We start from the raw sequence: 21,438 nt of genomic DNA, 5'->3' as shown, positions 1-21,438 counted from the left end.
GTACATACAGCATACAGCACTTACGTTGCTTCTTGAAAAAAACTTCAAATATGGTTCTCTGCAAGCCATGGAATGCATAACACTGCTTTACTGCATGTAGTGAAAGATTGGTGACCCACATCTGCCCTAGGTAGCTCTTCAATACACTTCCTTAAATTGTAGTCAGTAACAAACACATTTTTACATTCAGCTGAGTTAGTCTTTTGATACACTATGAACTAATGGAGAAAGTACTAAAGGTTTTTTACATTACCTGTGAACCACCCCGGCACGATGTAGATGTTCAACTGCTAGAATTAGCTGCCAAATATATTTGCGTGCTTCATGCTCTTCTAGTCTTTTTTTCTCGTAGATCTTGTGCATTAAGTTGCCTCCAGTGCATAGCTCCATGACAAGGTAGTAACTGTTTTCAGTTTCCAAGATATCTAGTAGCTGAGCAATATTAGGATGCCGGATCATTTGTTGGATCTGTCCCTCTCGTCTCAGATTCTTGGTGACATAGGTATCCTTTTTGGCTCTCTTCTTGTCAATAACTTTCACTGCCACCTGATGAAAAAGACACAAATCATAATATGTTAAAAAATTTAAAGAGTGAACTTTTGCCAAGCACATTTTTAAAAATTGAACCACACGGCAACTTAAGAATGATCTTAAAACAACTTCAGTCAAAAATTGGTCCAATAGTTAAAGCAATTTAACAGCATACATACAAGCATGATTTAAAACAAATTCAGTAAAGTTATCCTGTGTCCCTTATGGCTGGTGAAAGCTGAGAGATTATTGACTTGTACCTGGCTTCAGGGACATTCCCAGAGAAACTAAAAGAGGTCATGGTCAGGCCACATCTGGAAAAAAAAGGCTGGATCCTTTCGACTTGGCCAACCATCGCCCAATATCACATACGGTGTTCCTGGGTAAAGGGATTGAACAGGCAGTAGCAGGACAACTGCAAAGAAAATACATTACACTTGTCCCATTCTGATCCAGCTTCTAGTCTGGCCATGGGGTAGAGACAGCTCTGGTTCTCCTGACAGACAGTCTTTGGAGAAAACTGGGGGCATTTTTGCAGATCAGGAAAAATAGCATTTTGCCAAGTGCTTAATGTTATCTCACTTCCCAGCCATTCCTCACCTTTTCTGCTGTCTCACCTTGTCTGCCGCCATTTCATGCTTCTTACACTCCACATGTGCTGCTGGAAATAGTGGAAGAGAGCAATGCACCTTATACGTGACTCTCTTCTGCCTATCAATCAATCCAGGCAGCCAATCCCCTTCTTCCATATTCTATAATGGGAATTTTGGCATTCCTCCCTTTCCCAGGGCCTGGGAGGTTGGGCTTGAGGTAGAGCCTCAAAACTTTCATGGTAGCTCCAGGAGGCGCTTCCCTGAGTCCCCTCCAAATTTCAGAATGACTGGCCCATTGAGTTAACATCTAGGGGTTCTGAAGAGGGTGCGCCCATCCCTCCATTATAACCTACAGAGCTGACTCTCCATAGGATATAATGGAGGGACTGGGCCACCCTCTTTGGGAGCCCCTAGAAGTGGACCCCTCAGACCAATCATTATGGAATTTGGAGGGGACTCGGGGAAGAGCCTCCCTACCTCAAACCCAAAAAATACCAAAAATGAATCGTCTTCACCAGGTAAGCACTTCACTATATTTATGGCATGTGAAAAAGCCCTGGACCTAGTGGGTCAGCACTATTTCTGTTAGATAGGTTAGCATTCAACACAGTTGACAGTTGACAGTGGGCTTCTGGAATACTTTGAATGGGATGGCATTAAGGTGAGCAAAAGCAAATGCCCTAACAAGGGAGGGGTATTAGTTGTCTCATATATAATGGCAGATTCCAAGGAGGTAAGATACCAAAGAATTGACTTGAACAGACTTTGCAAGAGCAAGTCACTGCACTGTTGTAATCCAGCCCCCTAAAGTGATACTGGACAAATAAAAGGACATTTGCCTTGCCTAGAAAATTATAATCTTCAAATGCCTTCATCTAGAATCTACTGTCTTCATAGGCTGAGAATGGCAAGTATATTATTTTTAAAAGAACAGCAGATCTTCAGCTTCCAAAGCAAAAATAATCCTGAGCCTTAGCTTGAAAACACTGAGCCATGCTCTAGCTTCCAATGATTTTTGGCCAAGTTCATCTCTGAGAGATACATCTGAGACACAACAAGGGACTCCTATTATACTATGTACAAATTGACATGGGGATGGTCAAAAGATTCTATAATCACCAAAATCTAGAAAGTAACAGAGGTATTATTTTTGAATTGAACAACTAGCAATGTATCTTCTCCCCCTGTGAAAAAAGCAGGATTTTGCTCCAGTAGCAGGCTTGATCATATTCAGACTAAACATGTGCAGAAACCAAGAGAGGTCTGAAGAGAAAACAGTCCCCAGATGGCAGAAAGTCCTGACTTTCCAGTTGGAAAGACCCAGGGCACCATTTTTAGAAATAACCCACCCCGGTTTTATATTTGTTATAGTTTGTTTGCAACTCCTCATTTAAGCAGTAGTTTGAGAAACATCAAGAGATAAGAACTGAATCATCACCATACAGCAGCAAGGGTATTTCTTTTGAAGATAATCTGGGGCCAAGAAACTTTGGAGAAGAAAAGCTTGATATCATCATGTAATTTAGATATAAATTGAAAAGAGCAAGCAGAAAGCCTTGCCTTATCCCCTCCTGTTGATAGTGAAACCCTGTGAGAATTGTCCCTTGGCACCATAGCAGACCTGGGCAATAGTATTTGTGTACAGGATCTTAATGAGCCATAATAGTCTTTTATCAGTTGATAGGCCTACTAGTTTCTCCAATAGCTTGCTTTGGCTGACTGAACTGAATGTTCCCTTAAGCTCCATAAAGCCCATATAAAATTTCCTCTCAGGAATAACTGTATATTTTTCTGCTAGATGAAAGAGACTTAAACAATGATCAATAATGGAAATGCCTTTTCTAAAGCTGATTTGTTCCCAGCCCATTATTTTTATTGGTTTTGATCTATTCCACTTTCAAAAAGAAAAGAATATAATTTTCCAACACAGGAGGCTAACTGACTGATAGTTGGATGGATCAAGCTTATTGCTCTTTTAAAAAACTAGAACGATTATAGAATGTCTCCAAACTGGGGGAGGGGGGTTTCTTCCGTTTGATTTATCTGAAAGAAAACAGGTGCTAGAATTCTTCCCCACTACAATGGATTTAGTTTGAGAAGCTCAATAGGGACATATGGTGCTAGGGGACTTGCCAGCCCTCATATGACCAATTATTGCAGGCCTATTTCTCTAGTACAAAGAATGCATATGGACTGAGATGGAAAGATCAAAACAAACCAGCTTTGGGAAAGATCAGGGCAAACATGGGAAAACCTGGAAAAAGAATGATTAGAGACAATGTTAATTGAATGTGCCCCAAAATAGCACTCTAGTTTTGAAGCAAAGGTGGACCAAAAGGTAAAGTGACTAGATTTCAACATTGGTAAAGTGGGACACCACTTTATGAAAGCACCCCATGACAGCACAGCAATGCTTTGGGTTTATTAACACTTGCCTTTAAAACATGCACTTCTTCAGAGGAATGATATGACGGGGAAGTGCCAATCCTTTGAAGCATTACAATAAGTAAACAAAATATCATAAAATGTTTTGAAAAAGACACCCACAGATCCAAATCATATGTAGTCAAAACAGAGATGGTTGTAACAGAGGGGGCCATCCATACCAATACAAAATGCAGCATATTCAGTGCCAGTAAAACATCATATTCCAGCAACAGAACCAAAAACTCAAGGGAAAACATCTGAACTGTATGTATAAAAATGTGTAAACAATTGTACATATAGATAATCTGGAAAGGCTCTTTGAGGCTAGCTTCAGTGCCTCCTGTCAAACTTTATTAACTTTTTTCAATTTTGACTTATCTACTGAGCTACAGACTATGAGACTCCAGGAATGCCTGAACTATTTGTTGTACAGTCTTCAGACTCCTGGAAAACAAAACAAACAAAAATCACACCGAAATAATAATGGATGTAAGTCTGATTTCTTTCCACTATTCCTTCCCTTTCAATCTACATTACATATAAGTCAACAGTCCTTTCACTTTTTTCCATTCCTGCAATCCAAATTGTAGAATGGATTGTTTAAAATGTGGCTAGCAAGGCCTCATAATCACAGAAATGTCCCCTCTGCTTCAAAGGATTATCAGAGAAGTGTGCCTGGTCTTGACCCGGGCCAGGGCCTTTTCAGTCTTGGCCCCAACCTGGTGGAATGAGCTCCCAGGAAAGCTAAGGGCCCTGATGTCATAGTTCTGCAGGGCCTGTAAAACAGAGCTCTTCCACCAGGGCAGAGTCTGCACTTACTTGGTTTATTCCATTGTGGATCCTGCTGAATCCAGATAGATTTGAACTCGGGTATTCCTCACACACCCCTCCCTATTGAAACAGAAAAGTGTTCTGTACGTGGTTATGGAAGCTCAGAAGGGGAGGAGGGAACCAAGCACAGCAGGAGCCTCTTTCTTTCTTTTCTTGAACGAGGGGGTGGGGGAGGACTGGAGACAGCAGAGGAGGGAGAAAAGAACCAAGAGGCTATTCAGAGAAATTAGGGGTTCTGGAGCCTCTGCTGAGAGAAGTTAGGGCTTCCGTTTTAATTCCAGATCAATCACGCTTGTTGCAGAGGGAAAATTTAAATTGGACAAAATCAAAATGGAAATCCCACACAGTGGAGATGGCAGGAACTGAATCGACCTGGGATTGGAATAAAAGCTCCGTGCAGACTACACCTAGGTCTTCGGTTGAGGCCGGATTAAGATCAATGGGCCACCCTCAGGCTCTGCTGTACCATTGGGTGAACCCCTTGATGGATGGCTGTGGGAGGTAGGAGGGTTTTTGCCATCTTGGTATGTTGGGGATAGACTTGGTCTTAGGGGATTGGGGTTTTAATGGGGGTTGTTTTATGTGAACTGCCTTGAGTCCTTGGAGGAAGGCGGCCTATACATCTAAATGATGATGATGATGATGTTTTCTTGTTTGACATCTGGAACATTTGCTAAGTAGGGGCAGCAAACAAAAATTTAATTCCAGTCCAGCAGCTTTCATAATTTTCTTCCTTCTACTTGTTTTTTATTACACTAAAACGATTTCAGTTAATTGGATTACAAAAAGAAATTAACACTGATTAATTACAATGAAAACTGAAGCAGATTGCCATAGTTAACTATTCTGAATAGTTAAGTGATTTGACGGGAAAGGGAATCTGCTTTGCTTTTGCATGTGATTTTTCTACCCTTTTAAAGACTGAACATGCTAAATAGGCAGTTTAAATGTTTCTATTGCAGTTGCATGGAATCCACCATTATAGGAAGGGTCATACCTGGTTATCAGTGTTTGCCAATTACCACAGACAGTTATTCTCATTTACTTCTTTCTTCTGTATCTCACTGCTCTAATGGAGAAGGTAGACTCCAGAAGCAGAGTTCTTACTAATTAATTTGGCTTCATTATTCTATGGCAGTGGTGAAGACAAGCCTGTAAGATGAGAAGCTGTCTTATTTACACTGTTTTTTCTTTAATCTTGTTCTTTGTAAATACCCAATGGTGATGGAAACCTCTGTATATTCTTTATTCCTGACTCCCATTTTACTTTCAATAAATAATTGAAGGCATTTGTAAAATATCCTGCTGGTGGGAAACAAAACGCTGGCTCTCTCAATTAAGCTGAGAAAAAGCTTTTAAAAAGAAAAGGCAAGCTGAATTTCAATGGCACACAAAATGACTGAAGGCAGTAGTTCTATAAAGAGCCAAAAGCTTTTTATAAGACCTAGTTTTCTACAGTGTGCATGTCAATTCCTCTCTATAGCTTTTCCTGAAAAGGCTTTGATTCTTGTACTCATAAAAAATAAAGTGTATAACTGGCAACTTCTTTTACAAATACCTTGGTAACATCTGCCAATAGCACATTATTTTCCCATGTGGGAAATCCAGATCTGAATATAATTACATGCTTGGCATAATGTACTCCACCCTGCTGTGCCACCACATTGCTCCAACACCACTCCAGGCTGTGATAAATGCTGGAACGTAGCTGGAAACAAGTGACTTCCAAAGCTCCCACTTAGGGGCTGCTGGGTTTCTCTGTTTTGTGTCTACTTTGGACTCCCACTAGTCCTGCAACCCTTTTTATTATAGATGGGAGTATCTCCATAGCAAGTAGTTGAAACTTAGGTTAGAAAAGAAGCCATAAACAGGAAGTATCCAGGACTACTAAGTCATGTCCTGCTGCCTTCTGATGGAAGACCTCCAATAGCACAAAGATTTTCCCTCACATCTAATCTGTGCAAATAGTTTCTCTTACTGAAACATGGAGGTGGTAAACTTCACCCAACACTTCTCCTACCAATTATTTTCAAAAGCAGTCATGGCTCATAGGCTGAAGCCGGAAGAAACGTGTGAAGTAGAGCTATAAACAGCTGCCTCTGATGAGCAACAACCAAAAAGTCAGATCACATATCCTTGGCTGGGTGATGGCAGGTGGACGACTGCTGTGGACAGGTGGTTTCTGCATGAGCTGCTCATACTCTCAGGGAGCATAACAGAAGATTGCAGTGTGCTTGCCATTCAACTGAGTGATGGATCTAACAATGCTCCACGGAGCTGCATATGAAGAGGGTTTACAATATGCCAATATCCAGTTCCATTTGGTTTATGTAAGAGATTCCGAAAGACACCTGAATAAGAACTCATATATATTCATTCAGATCTGCCAAAACTTTATTTCCTGATCATGCCCCAGTTTTACAAAAGGGCCTGCTAAAAGCTGAACAAGCCACCATTTTGATGGCTTCAAAAAAACCACATGAGACCACCTGTCAGAAACTTTTTGAGGATGCTGCATTATTGGCTAAAGTTACGTTTATAAATATTTTTGGCACACATTTTAGTCTGTCAAATTGTGCCTTCATTTATATTTAATTGTTGTTACTTGGTAAGCCATCTTGAGCTTTTAGAAAAATTGGGTATACATTTTTAAAATAACATCATATCAAGAATATATTTTAATCAAGTACACACCAACATGTGTGTAATACTTCTTGATACTTGATATTTCTGTAAAACATGATACAATGAGCAAAAATTACAATGAGCTAGCAAGTTATCCAGCCCCTGCCCCCACCTTGCCCACCAAGCATTTATCTTAAGCTTTCCTAATAAATATTAGCTGTCTCATAAGACTTCAAATGGAGCAAATTCATGATTTCTACAAATAATGAAGATAATATTCAGAATTCATCTGACAACAATTTCTGCTGACTGAATGAAATAAGCATACTGGATTATAAGTCAAATGAGATCTTTTCTTATATATTTGGCACCTTGAAGCATCTGCAAGCCTGACTTAATTCTACAAATAATCATATATTATTGCTTTTTCAAGCCTATCAGCATGTATATCCTCTTTCAGGAAATGCCCTATTTAAAGTCTGTGATACCTTAATGTTCATATTTTCTGTGGCTATATTATGCAGTTCTCTTGATTTTCTTTTTAACATTGACAAGGCATATTTTCACATAGCATGTACCCAATAAGTTTCTGTTTATGATCAAACCCCCGCTCTTCTAACATGATAAAAATAAAGATACCTTTCAGTTAAAAATGCTTTGTAAAAATGTATAATGAATATATATTATAAGCAAAGTATACTCAGCTATGTAACAGCAAACCCCCAGAGGCTGGAGTCAGAGGGCAAAGACGCAAATCTGAGGTCAAATTCTTCAGATGCTGTCTTCAAATACAACAGCTGAAGTATCAGTGCAACTTCACAGAAATTCTCAGGCATTTAAGATTAAGCTTCACACATCATTTGGAAGAATTTTTCTAACAGTTCATCTTGTGACATTCCACAGATTTTCCTTCAAAACCATGCCATGTCATCAAAAATTAGTCTTTCCTGAATCAAAACTCTTACATGGCAATTCTCCTTTAAAAGACCTGAATCAAGATTAAGAGTTTTAAAACAACACAAGTGAATTAACAGTCTGCAAAAATAATATAGCAATAATTATTGATAACATAAACATTCACCAAATTTTGCCTAAAGTAGCCAATTTTGTGGTGATTATATTGTCAGGATGACTACTGATATTTCTTTATGCATAGAAACATCAATATGACCGTTTATGCACTGGGAACTTCACTGCCCCACCCCCCTGTCAGGAGCACAGATCGGGGGCGGATGAGGTACACCAGGCCAAATGCTCCCCCATGTGGGTGCAGGAAGAGGTGGGCCCACCTGCCATGACTAAAACTCCAGCCTGCAGCCTGGCATGAAACCTCCAGTGCATAAACGGTCTATAACAGTACAAAATAAAAATAAGGTCTTTGTTTAGGGAACAGAAAAAAAGAGTTGATTTTTATACCCTGCTTTTCACTGTTTGAAAGAGTCTCAAAGTGATTTACAACCGCCTTCCCTTCCTCTCCCTGCAACAGACACCCTGTGAGTTAGGTCAGGATGAGAAAGCTCTGATGGGACTGCTCAGTCAGAACAGCTCTAATAGGACTGTGACTAGGCCGGGATCATCCAGCTGATGTGGAGTAGGGAATCAGACCCAGCTCTCCAGATGTCAGGGCTGACAGACTAGCAATGATACTTCTGGATTAATAGAAAGCTTTATTACTAAGCAGATCAGAACACCTAGATGTCCATAGTCGAATCTAATCAATACATGAAATGCATTCACTTTTACTGGTTCATTTTCCCGCCCAAAGCCGTACACTTTCCCAGAGAGCAAAAACCTCCCTCCTGCAGGTGCCAGCCTGGGCTCGCATCCAGAAGTGATAGCCAGGTCTTCTTGGCCTTGTATGTTACACAGCTTCCCAGAGATAACACAGTCTAGTATAATTGTTACAATAACGAAATCACTACACAGACAGTTCAGGGTTGTTATACAGCCAGTGAAACAGGCACACATTGATACAAGATGGAACTACTCAGGTTAAGCGTAAATCATGGCAGTGATCACGTGATCCTGGCACCAGATTAGAAACTGCTATTCTTAATCACTACACATAGCCTGGCTCAAAGGGTTCTTACAGTTTTCAGGACAGACTGATACCAGCTATGTTAAGAAAAGGCTAAGCATCTGAAGATATAAAGTCAATTACATACTAATTCATCATATATTTTCTCATGTTTCTAGTATTTTTCTTAGATTCCTGCAGTAACAGGATCAGATGGTCCCAGGGTGCAGATTTTTTCAGTTTTGTGGAATACCTTGTGCAGTCTGAGGATGTGTACAGGATTCTTGAAAGTTTGAGACCTGCCGCCTGTTTGTATAGCTCTTACCCCCTCGTGGCTACTTAAATCAACTGGTGGGGGGAGGGGGGAGGAAACTGGCAGCATGGATCTAGGAAACAGCAAATGCCTCCCTGAGAGACAGAATGGTTGCTCCTGCCTTCAAGCAGGCAGTGGTGCGTTGGCCCCTGTAGAAACCTACTCTAGACCCATTTGAGTTTAACTGCTGTCCAATATCAGATGCCACATGTGAGCCAGTATGTAAACTAAATAAATAAATATATGTTGCATTCTTCAGTAAGGTGGTTAAGCAAGGCTCCCAAGAGCCACCATGGGCCAAAGGTGGTTAAGCCAAGGCTCCCAGGAGCCACCATGGGCCAAAGGTTTCTCTTGCCCTTCACTGTATGATTCTGATCCAAATCAAATATTGTGACAAAACAAATCACTAGGCTATCTGTTAACATGCATATATCTTTAAACCATTCAGGGAGCAGTATAAATAATTGGTTAAGGGCTAAGTGGGCAGAGAGTGGGTAGGGCCAGTCCGGGTGAGGGCCCAATCGGAAAGCTGCTCTGCCCTTGGCCTTTGGGCTTCCCCAAGGTTCTATCTTGTTTCAATCTCTATGTAAAAACACTCAGCTATATCTCACACTATAAGAGGATCTCAGGGAGGCTGTGGAAACCATGAATTGGTTTATAGAGGAAATTTTGGGATGGATGAAGGATAACAAACTGAAACTTAATCAGCTACAATTAGTGCAAAATGGAGCAGCCAGAGTGTTGACTTGTATAGGTCACAAGAACCATATCACTCCAATCTTGTTCCATCTACACTGGCTTCCAATCTGCTTCCGCACTCAATTCAAGGTGTTGGTAGGACCTTTAAAGCCCTATATGGCCTGGACCAGTATACCTTAAGGACAGGTTCCTTCCATACCCATAGCCTGGTCATCTTCGGACAAGTCTACTCTGAATGTTCCCATCATCTGAAGCCAGATGAGTGGGAAACCCAAGAAAGAGTTTTCTTGGCCGTGGTGCCAAAACTTTGGAACTCCCTCCCCAGGAAAATTAATCTGCCTCCCTTATTGGTATTTTTTGCCAGCAGACTCCTACCTGGCATACCCCCAACAAGTTTGTGACCCTCATTCTAGTGTTTATGTGTTTTAATTGAACGATTTTATAATTTAAACTGTATTTGGAATTGTGTAAATATTTTAATGTTTGTCACCTTGTGGATCCTGATCATGGAAAAGAATAAAAATGTTTGAAAGAATGAATTATTTCATCTTTACATAAATAATGTGGAATCTGCATGCTCTCTGTGCCATTTCCATCTGGAAACACAGGTTCAAGTACAACAAATATCAGAATTTTATAAATGATTTAGATGAGGGATTAGAGGGGATATTTATTAAATTTGCAGATGATACTAAACTGGGAGGGGTAGCAAACACAACAGAAGCCAGAATCGGAATACAGGATGATCTTGATAGGCTCGAGAAGTGGGCTAAGCTGAATAAAATGAAGTTCAATAGGGACAAATGTAACTTTCTGCATTTAGGTAGGAAAAACCAAATACATCAATATAGGATGGGGGAGACTTGTTTTGGCAGTAGCATGTGCAAAAAGGATTAGAAGTCTTAGTAGACCATACATTGAACATGAGTCAGCAGTGTGACTCGGTGGCTAAAAAGGCAAATGGGATTTTGGGCTGTATCAAACAGAGTATCATGTCCAGATCACGGGAGGTGATGATACCGTTTTATTCTGCTCTCGTTCAGCCTCACTTGGAGTACTGTGTTCAGTTTTGGGCACCTCAGTTAAAGAGGGATGTAGACAAACTGGAGTGTGTCCAGAGGAGGGCAACAAAATGGTGAGGGGTTTGGAGACCAAGACGTATGAATAAAGGTTGGGGGAGCTTGGTCTGTTTAGCCTGGAGAGAAGACGACTGAGAGGGGATCTGATAACCATCTTCAAGTATTTAAAAGGGTGCCATATAGAGGATGGAGCAGAGTTGTTCTCCCTTGCCCTGGAGGGACGGGCCAGAACCAATGGGATGAAATTAATTCAAAAGAAATTCCATCTAAACATCAGGAAGAAGTTCCTGACAGAGCGGTTTCACAGTGGAAGAAGAAGAAGAAGAGTTGGTTCTTATATGCCGCTTTTCCCTACCCAAAGGAGACTCAAAGCAGCTTACAGTCGCCTTCCCTTTCCTCTCCCCACAACAGACAGCCTGTGGGGTGGGTGAGGCTGAGAGAGCCCTGATATCACTGCTCGGTCAGAACAGTTTTATCAGTGCTGTGGTGAGCCCAAGGTCACCCAGCTGGCTGCATGTGGGGGAGCGCAGAATCGAAACCGGCATGCCAGATTAGAAGTCCGCACTCCTAACCACTACATCAAACTGGCTCTTGGGAGGCTTCCTTGGCTTCCTCAGGAGGTGGTGGGTTCTCCTTTTTGGAAATTTTAAAACAGAGGCTAGATAGCCATCTGACAGAGAGGCTAATTCTGTGAAGGCTCAAGGGGGTGGCAGGTTAAAATGTATGAGCGATAGGGTTGTGAGTGTCCAGCATAGTACAGGGGGTTGGACTAGATGACCCAGGAGGTACTTTCCAACTCTATTATTCTATGATTCTAAAAGGCAGATGGAGACATGAATACAGAATCTGGCACAATTGCTAAATCTGAATGAAAACAAGCACTGTCTTATACAGCTCCACAAAACTGAAGGCCAAACTAGACATTACAGTGTCCACAGGTCTGACCTATGGATGCTTCTCTGTGTACACTGACACTGTTTAAGAGAATAATCTGGCTGTTCAAAAATGTTCCCCAACCAGGTTACTCTAAGTGCTGAACAGCATCTTTAAATGGCCACATTGTTCTCTAAAATGGATCAGATCTATGGATGCTGTAACTTCTCTTTTGGTCTTTATTTTTCGCTGTTTAAAGGATGGCTCAGAGTTGGCTGGAAGAAAATTGCAACAGGGCCTCCACACAACCCTCAACACAATGCTAGATTCTTCTTAAAGGTCTGGCAATGCCTGCCTCCAAGGACAAGATCTTACTCAGAAGTAAATCTCCTCAGAAGGTCCTGATGTTGCTACCTTTTAGTTTAGTTCATTTTATTTTATTTTATTGCCTAATTACTTTGTTCTCTTCCAGCTGGCTGTTTCATGAGTGAATAATTTTCAGTGGGGAGGGACTTTAATACTGATTTCTTACTTTGTAGCAAGCTAAAATCCCTCCTCATTTCTTGTTTTATTGACACAAATTGCTATGTTCCTAAGTACAAAACAAGTTCTTAACCTCTCTCTGCACCACCCCCACTTATTTATGATGACTGCTGTGAAAAAAATTGCCAGACCAGTCAACAGAGATCCGGAAGTAATTCATTTATCTGGAAGAAGGATGGCACTTAATGGGGCAGTAGCTCTCAACAGTACCCTGACTCTTCAGGCAAGACTTCTTGGCACTACAGTTGCATTTTAAATTTTTTAGTAAGATCTAAACGAAGCTTATCTTGGAAAAAATCCACAAACACATACACACATATGCAAAATCTGGACATGCAATGAGTCAATTACAGTGTAATTTGCACTATTCTTAAAATGAATGCACAAATGATTGCAATTCTGGACAAATGGTTAATCAAGTAAGATCTTAGTTTCCTTTAGTCGACTTACAATAACTGCTAAACTATGTCCTTTAAATGCTACAAAACTAGTGTTTCCCTGTGTTTGGTCTGGTCCTTTTAAGTTTTAAGAACATGGAACACATATAGTTCAAATATAGCCTACAGCCCACTAGACTAAATGCCTATACTACCACTGAACCGTATCCTATAAAGATGTTTCTGAAAAATTATAATTTGCTTTTTTAATTCTGAAAATGCTTTCTGCCACACATGGTATGGATGTGTGGCTTCTTAGGTAACATGTTGCTAAATAAAAACAGAAACTGGGTGCCTAATAATAATAGTAATAATGATCTCCTTACAGTCATCCCAATGTTAAAAGCCCTCTTTATAAAACCTCTGAACAAACTACTAGATCTGTAAGACATGTTACATTTAAGTGTTCCCATTTCAGATATGGTGATGAAATATACAATCATATATTCCAATGAAGCTCTGAGTGAGTCATTTTTCTTTATAATTTTGCTCCAGCAAAAATAAGCTCTGCCAGTATAGTAAGGTTGCTTTATTGACACCCAGGGGAGTTCAATTTTGGAATCAGCTATGCTGAATTATGACTCAAGGGGCAAAATGCTTCAGTTGTGTCAGCCTCAACACTTCTTCCTTTCATTGTTTTTCACCATTCCTTGTTGTGAAAGGTTCCTGTGCTGTTCTTTGCACATTTATAAAACTCCAAAAGCAGTATGTTGTATAGTGGGTTCACTAGGAAATAAGCCAGACGCGGTCGTGCATCAAGCAGCTCTTTATTGCTTCCAGGAGTGGGTCCATGTTGAAGGTAACCATGCAGACTGGAGACTTGCCTGGACAAGCCCCCACTTATATACATATGTACAGGAGGTTGAATCGCCCTAGGCCGAGACTGATTGGCTTAGCGGTGCTTGATTGATTCAAACTCATTGGGCCCCCTGGGTGGGGACCCGACAGCTCATTAGTTGTTCTTCGGGGCTGCTTGGATCCTGCTCCAGACCCCAAGCTCAGCTCTCTGCTGCCTTGCATACAGTACAAGAATTATTTGTCTTTATGTGGCCAGTATGCCATTCCAAGTTGTAGTGTAGACTATATCATTTTTCACAAATAGAGCTGTTACCAAAAGATAAGCAGATCTCTTTACATGGAAGTCTGGATCCCTCCCTTTCAAATGCATTCTCCAAAGGAACAAGGTTTTGTTACCAAAGACTAAGAAAAGCAAATGGAGCATCCCAGCCTGGAAATGGGGTGCTTGAAATTCTGTTAGCAGAAAAGATTCTATCTAACCCATCAATTAATTATATGTAATTCCAATCAGTTTACCAAGGAGTTAAATACATAACAGGGCAAGTTGCCACTTTGTGGGTGGTTACCTATGCTTAACCATTTAAAGAAACCCTGTTTCTGAACCCAAAGTTCTTTTTTTTTTTTTTTTTTTTTTTTATAGAAAGTTTTTATTTTATTTTCCAGAATTGAAGAGTTGAAGACAGTAAGATACATGCAATCTACATTGTTAATACAGAAAAGGAGAGCTATACTCTTCATTTGATACACTTGGTTCCCCATTTTTAATCCCTTTTGTAAATAGTTCAGGTAAGGGCCCCATTGTTCTTGAAAGACCTCTTAGTGTCAGTTTGACTATCTTGGTAAGATCAGCTAGTTTATTCACCCAGTCTTCTGTCGAGGGTAGTTCTTACGTTTTCCATTTCTTGGCCAATTCTAGTTTTTCTGCCGTCGTCGCATAGAAGAAGAAGCTCTGTATGTGGGTTAGGAAGCACTGTGGAAAAACATTTTGGTTCCCTGTTTCAATCTTAAAAACCCTCTTCTCTCCATTTAAGATTATAAACTGGCTACAATATTATGGACTTTTACCCAAAGCTTATAGACTTTTTATAGACTTTTTCACGTTTGCACCACATTTAAAAAGAGAAGTCTACCTTGTTACCATCATTTCAACATTTGTTTGCATAGTTTCTGATAGTTTTAACAATCATAAACAGTTTATACTTAACGTAGTCCTAGAGCCCTCCACATTTTCACTAGAAAAAGGGAAAAAGGAAAAAAAAGAATAAGCCTGCTTAATTGTACAGAAAGAAGAGAAACAAATATGTATAAGTATACATTGTTAATACCAGAAATAATAAAATGGAGTCTTCATTAATTAATAGAATAGATTTTTCGTTAGTTATATTTACACCTCCTCAGTTAAAAACCTTCTTTTAGTTATGCATTAAATTTAGGCTGAAAGTCACTACAGAGATATGCTAGATAATTCAAATTCAGCTATCATAGGAAATCTAAAACCCCACACTATAATATAAGCCCATTCCATTAGGTGTCTCCTTTTAGTTATGCTTTGATTTTGAGCTAGTAGGCAGTGCGAAATTAGGTTTAATAATACAGATTCAGCTTACTTAAAAGATCTTAGACCCCAGATTAACTTCTTAACTAGTTATATTGCCTATATGGCTACATACAGGAGGTAAAAGAGGAAAGGAATTTCGACCACTGTGTTGCATTTCCATTCCCCAAGCTTCTTAAGGAGGTCTCATTTCGAGGCTTATTACGTCTTGTAGCTCCCGTTGACTAATGTTCTGTCCTATTGGTCTTTGGCTGGGAAAGTACAGTTGTAGTCTTTCCCTCGAAGTATACATCGATAAATCTTGAAGCAGTTGTACCTCCTGGACTCCAATATCAGTACAGATGTTTTTCCATGAAGCTCCTTTCAATCGATTGCTTTCACCGCAGATCCATATGTCTTTCTTGTGTATTGTTGCTTTGGAGTGGCTATATATCTTCTCAGGTAGGGTGTCCTTATCTGAGCTGCAAGACTCTGACATCCCCTTTTCCATCTCCATAATTTCAGATTCCTCTTCTGCTGGTAATTTTCCATCTTGTTTAAAGCTATCATCAGCCACTACCATTGGTTCATCATTCCTGTTAGAGACTTCTTCCTTAATGCCTTTAAACTCCATGAGCATATTTTTAAGTGAACCATTTAGAGATTCTTTCAGGTCTTGTGTTTGTTTATCTAGAAGATATGCAAATTTTTTAAACGAAAACATGTTCCAGGTTTGGAATTTTGTTAATCAATTATGCATATGTTGTTTCCAAAATATATTTGCGATTTTGCAGATAGCCAGTAGAGGTCCTACAGAGTCCTAACGAAAGCAACAGTCTGTTTTGAATTAAAGGAATGTTTCTAGAGCTTAGTTCTCGCGAGATTCCACGGCTCTAATCTCTCTTATCTTCGAAGACCAAAAACAGATATAATACTTATTAGTTTGAGTTGATTTAAGTCCTTCTTCGCTTAGAAAAGAAAATTAGCCTGCCTCATGATGAGGTGGCATCAAGCAGAGCCAGAAACGGGGGGGAAAGTATAGACGGAGAAGCGGAAAAGCACTTGCATCTCTGCGTTGATTAATGACTCAATATCTTGGAATTTGGCTGCTTCACCCCCTCAGTGGTAATAAATCCTGTCACTCTGGCTTGTTTGGATTAGCGAGAGCAACTCTCCACGCCGAGAGTCCATTCCAGGGAAGAAGGTGCCGAGGGAAACCCCACTCACTGTTTGTAGGCTCGATCTGATGTCTGCCAGATGTTTTCGCTCCGGAGTTGTAGTGAGTTGAAGGTCTTGCTGGGAGGTGTCCAATTATCTTGGAAGATTAAAATAAGCTTTGTAGATTGCAGAGTTGAAAAAAGAAGAAAAGGAAAAAAGATTTTAAGATGGCGGACGGCGCTTGCTGGACCCTGTGCACACTGAGCTTACGTTCCAGTGGGAGATTAATTTCCCTGCGGAACAGAGAGGCCCCAGTGATTCACAAGGAATTCCTGAGAAGATTTATGGTTGGGTTAGCGTACCCAAAACCCGATTCTGTCAATCACAGCAGTGATTGACCCTCAGTGGAACAGGAGCTCGAAGTAATCGAGCTATCCAAGTGCCATGGCTCCGCCTCCCTGCCTGAACCCAAAGTTCTTGAAGACCTACAACGAACAAACTTCATCTTTTTCAATATGGTAATCATTCCTTCAGATTTCCACAGCAGATGATCGTGAAATAACATAAGAAGAGCCCTGCTGGACCAGACCAGCAGTCCATCTAGTCCAGAATCCTGTCTCACACAGTGGGCAACTAGAGTCTAGATGGCAAACAACATGGCATAGAGGCCAAGGCATCCCCTGATGTTGCCTCCTGGCTTTAGGATTCAGAGGACGGGTTCTTCTGAATGTAGAGGTTCCATTCAGTCATTATGGCTAGTAGCCACTAATATACATCTTCCATGAATCTACCTAATACCACTTTAAAACTGTTTATTCCTGTGGTCATCACTACATCCTCTGGCAGCACATTCTACATTTTAATCATGCTCTATGTAAAGCAGTATTTCCTTTTTCCATCCTGATTAGTTTCATTAGATGCCTTTAAAATTTGGGGAGAGGGAGAAAAAGTTCCATACCTCTTGCATAATCTTGCCATTTTATTCTCAATCCCTTTCCTACAAATTCCCTAATAGAGTCTGTCTTTTTCACCCCCCTAGTGCTTTCATTGAACTATCCACTATGATCCCAAGATCTTTCCCTGCTCAGCAAGTTCAGACAACACTGATTACTCACCCGATTAGTGGAGGTCCTTTTGGAGCTCTTCACAATCAGCCTTAATTTTCACCATCCTGAATCGTTTTGTATCATCCAGACACCTGGCTGCTACACTACTCACCCCTCATCCCAGATCTCTGGTGAATAAATGAAATAGTACCAGCTCCCAATTCTAATCCTTGTGGGACCCTCACTAGTAACTGCTCTCTACCGTGAGAACTGTCATTTAACCAATTTTTAATGCATCACAGAATCCATCCTCTTATTTCATGACTGCTAGGTTTACTCAGGATTCCTTAGTTATGCACCTTGTCAAAAGCCTTTTGAAAATCCAAGTATTCAATGTCTGCTTGGGTCACCACTCTTCACTTATTCACACTCTCAACGAATTCCAAATCATTGGTGAGGCAGGACTTCCCTTCGCAAACACTGTGCTGATCTTCCCTCAGTAGGCTTTGTCCCTCTATGTGACTAACAATTCAGTGTTTGATTGCAGTTTCTACTAATTTACTTGGGACAAACATTAGGCTGGCCGATGTAGAATTTCCTGGTTCCCCTCTGAATTCCATTTTGAAAACTGGTGTCACATTTGCGACTCTCTTCTAGTAGAGCGGCCGAATGTAGTGATAGGTTACAGCAAGCTTTCTCAACAGGGTTCATGAAACCCTGGGGTTTCTCGACAGCCCTGGAAGTGTTTCACTGATTGTATGGAAATTAATTTTTAATATATATGTGTTTAAAAATTATCAGGTGATATGTCCATATATGGTTATGCTGATCCCCTCCCAAAATGCCCAATGATGGGACTGGAGCGGGGCTGTCCTATAAATCCTTGCTGGCTGAGTCCATGGACATCTGAAGGACCACAGGTTGACTACCCCTGCTCTAGGGATTTGACTCTTTTGTGTTTTTCCTTCAGCTTCCTATTTTACTTTCCCCTCATTTTCGTGACGTTCCCTCTTTTGAAATCAAATGTTACTGCTTTGGAATTTAGGGATAATTTTCCATTGACCTGAATTCTGTACTTAATAGCATTGTGGTCCCAACTGCTGTAACAGCCTCTATATTTCTCCCCAAGCCTTGAGACCTTCACAGAATCAAGTCCACTACCCCTCTTGGTGGCTGTGAGCAGCCTTTCCAGTGCACAGTCTAGCAATTTCATTTCTACAGCATGATTGAAACACATGTTTGCCCAGACAATGTGGGTAATTGAACTCTCCCAGTACACTAACATAATTTAGTTACCTCCATTCTATCCTTCTCCATCTCAAGATCAGCCTCAAGGGTTTGATCAGGTGGGCAAGAGTACACCCCCACTTTTAACATGTATACAGTTATGCTTCCCAACAATATTCTGCATGTTCGCACCGATTCTTTTTGTTGTTAGTTGCGAAGTCGTGTCCGACCCATCACGACCCCACGGACAATGATCCTCCAGGCCTTCCTGTCCTCTACCATTCCCCGGAGTCTTACTTTATTTTACTTTATTTATTTACGGTCATTTAGACCAAAATTTTAGAAGCACTACTATGCAATAGCAGTTTGTAAAGGGAAGGTAATACATTAAAAGGTTAAAAATGCATCAACAATAAAACTTAAAACTTCTTCACCATAAAAGCCAACATTTAGAATCATTAACTGCCGTTGACTATTTTACACGGATAAAATGAGCCATAAAAGCAATAAAACTAATAAAGTTGTTAAAATAGAAAACAAAAGACAAGATTAAGAGACGTGCGATACATCTACTAACCAAAAACCATAAGCAGTTCTGTGGACCTGTTATGGCTATACATGAGTGACCCATTCTTTCCTGATTCTTAAAGCTAGCCATGCAAATTTTGCTACTTTGCTAATTAACAAATTATCTGTATCTGATAGCAATATTTGCAGGCGATGCTTTCTCAGGTCGTGGGGGCATTCTATAAGCACTGGTACTAATGCACCTGTGCGAATATCATTATACAGCTTGCACTCAAATAAGATGTGTTCTGTGTTCTCTACTTGACCCTCATTGCAGATACAGAGTCGATCCTTGAGAGGGAGTCCATCAAATTTCCCACTCAAGTAAACAGAGGGCAGGGCATTGTGACAAAGGAGGGCAAAGGATCTCTTGTGCTCAGGATTTACCACTTTTCTTAGATATTGCATCTGGGTGTTCCTGTTTAGGAGATCTTTCCTAAAGAGTGGGTCCTGAATATTGTTGAGATCATGTTGTCTCTCTACTTCTATCACTCGTCTTAACAAGATCTATAGCCTTGTCATAACCCATAGACAAAAACAATTGATATGAGAGACCATAGTAGCACAACTTTTTAGTGAGTGCAATTTGCCAAGGTGCGACGAATGTGTCGATCACTATTAGACTTGCAAGACCTTGCTGTTGGAAAAGTAGTTTTAGCCAGAATGTAAAGGTAGCTATCCAAAGCCTGGACTGAACATTGACCATACATGTCTCAATCCTAACTGCTACATTTGAGATGTTATTTGGTATAGCCAGAATTGCCCTCAGAAATTTAGACTATATAATAATATCTAAAAACATGATGCAGAGCTCTGTAGAATTTGAGGTATCCTCTTTCTATGACAGTGACCATTTTCCACTTATAGTGCGCTGTCCCATCCCTACTAAATTACCTGGAGTCAATTTAAGTTTGCACCTACTGCTTCAGTGACTCCATCCAGCCACCTCATTCTCTGTCGTCAACTTCTTCTTTTGCCCTCGATTGCTCCCAGCATTAGGCTCTTCTTCAGGGAGTCCTTCCTTCTCATGAGGTGGCCAAAGTATTTGAGTTTCATCTTCAGGATCTGGCCTTCTAAGGAGCAGTCCGGGCTGATCTCCTCTAGGACTGACCGGTTTGTTCGCCTTGCAGTCCAAGGGACTCACAAGAGTCTTCTCCAGCACCAGAGTTCAAAAGCCTCAATTCTTTGACGCTCAGCCTTCCTTATGGTCCTACTTTCACAGCCATACATTGCAATTGGGAAGACCATAGCCTTGACTAAACGCACTTTTGTTGGAAGGGTGATGCATGTGCTTTTTAGGATGCTGTCTAGATTTGCTTTCCTCCCCAGGAGCAAGCGTCTTTTAATTTCTTTGCTGCAGTCCCCATCTGCAGTGATCTTGGAGCCCAGGAAAATAAAATCTGTCACTATCTCCATTTCTTCCCCATCTATTTGCCAGGAATTGAGAGGGCTGGATACCATGATCTTCATTTTCTTGATATTGAGTTTCAAGCCACTAGAGCCCAGTATTTCCACCCATATGGCTTCCATTGGGGAGTTAATTCCCCTAATGTTTTATAACTTATTAGATTCTATGCTATGAATAAGAGACAACACATCTTCATTTCTGCAATGCCCTCTTCCAGCATCCTGTATTTAAAAGTAAATGGTTGTTGATTCATTTTGTCATTGCCTTGGATCAACTATATAATGTCCTGTGACTACATTTTCTAGGAGTGAATCTTAAGGTTCTATGTAATTCAAACATAGGGTTAGAAATGTTTCACCAGCTGAAAAGATTTAGCTCTTTTTATGCATATTTCAATTGCTCACATTGTTAAGTGAGGCATGATAGTCAAAGGAAGATATGCTTGCCTACTGCAGTATGTAGGGGTGTGTATGTGTTAAAGAATCTCTATATGTAATGATTTGTTGCTAACAGATGACAGATCCAGCAGGATCTACTACACAGCTATTTTTAGAAAATGCTTACTTAATCCAACATGAACCTGTTGAAGGTTTACAGGAGTCTTCAGCTTTCTGTGAAGTGTTTGTTAATTCCACTCAAACCACCCCTACATTTCCAAGGACCTATAATACACAGTGTAGCATCTGTTTGCTTACGAAATATAGTCTAAAAACAGAGCTTTCTATAAAAAGA

At 40.5% G+C, this 21,438-nt stretch overlaps 1 protein-coding gene across 2 annotated transcripts in view; it reads right to left on the bottom strand.

Moving 5' to 3' along the window:
- HUNK (hormonally up-regulated Neu-associated kinase) overlaps nt 1-21,438 on the bottom strand; it is an 87,422-nt gene that overhangs the window by 50,557 nt on the left and 15,427 nt on the right. For both annotated transcript variants that reach the window (XM_077342539.1, XM_077342538.1), the window contains exon 2: nt 254-546. In XM_077342539.1, coding sequence (XP_077198654.1) covers nt 254-546 — 293 coding nt within the window. The remainder of the gene's footprint in view (nt 1-253; nt 547-21,438) is intronic.

Source organism: Paroedura picta, chromosome 6 (genome assembly GCF_049243985.1).
Source record: "Paroedura picta isolate Pp20150507F chromosome 6, Ppicta_v3.0, whole genome shotgun sequence".
NCBI classification, from domain to species: domain Eukaryota; kingdom Metazoa; phylum Chordata; class Lepidosauria; order Squamata; family Gekkonidae; genus Paroedura; species Paroedura picta.
Note: the sequence above shows the minus strand (reverse complement) of the source record. Positions and strands in the feature narration are given on the sequence as shown.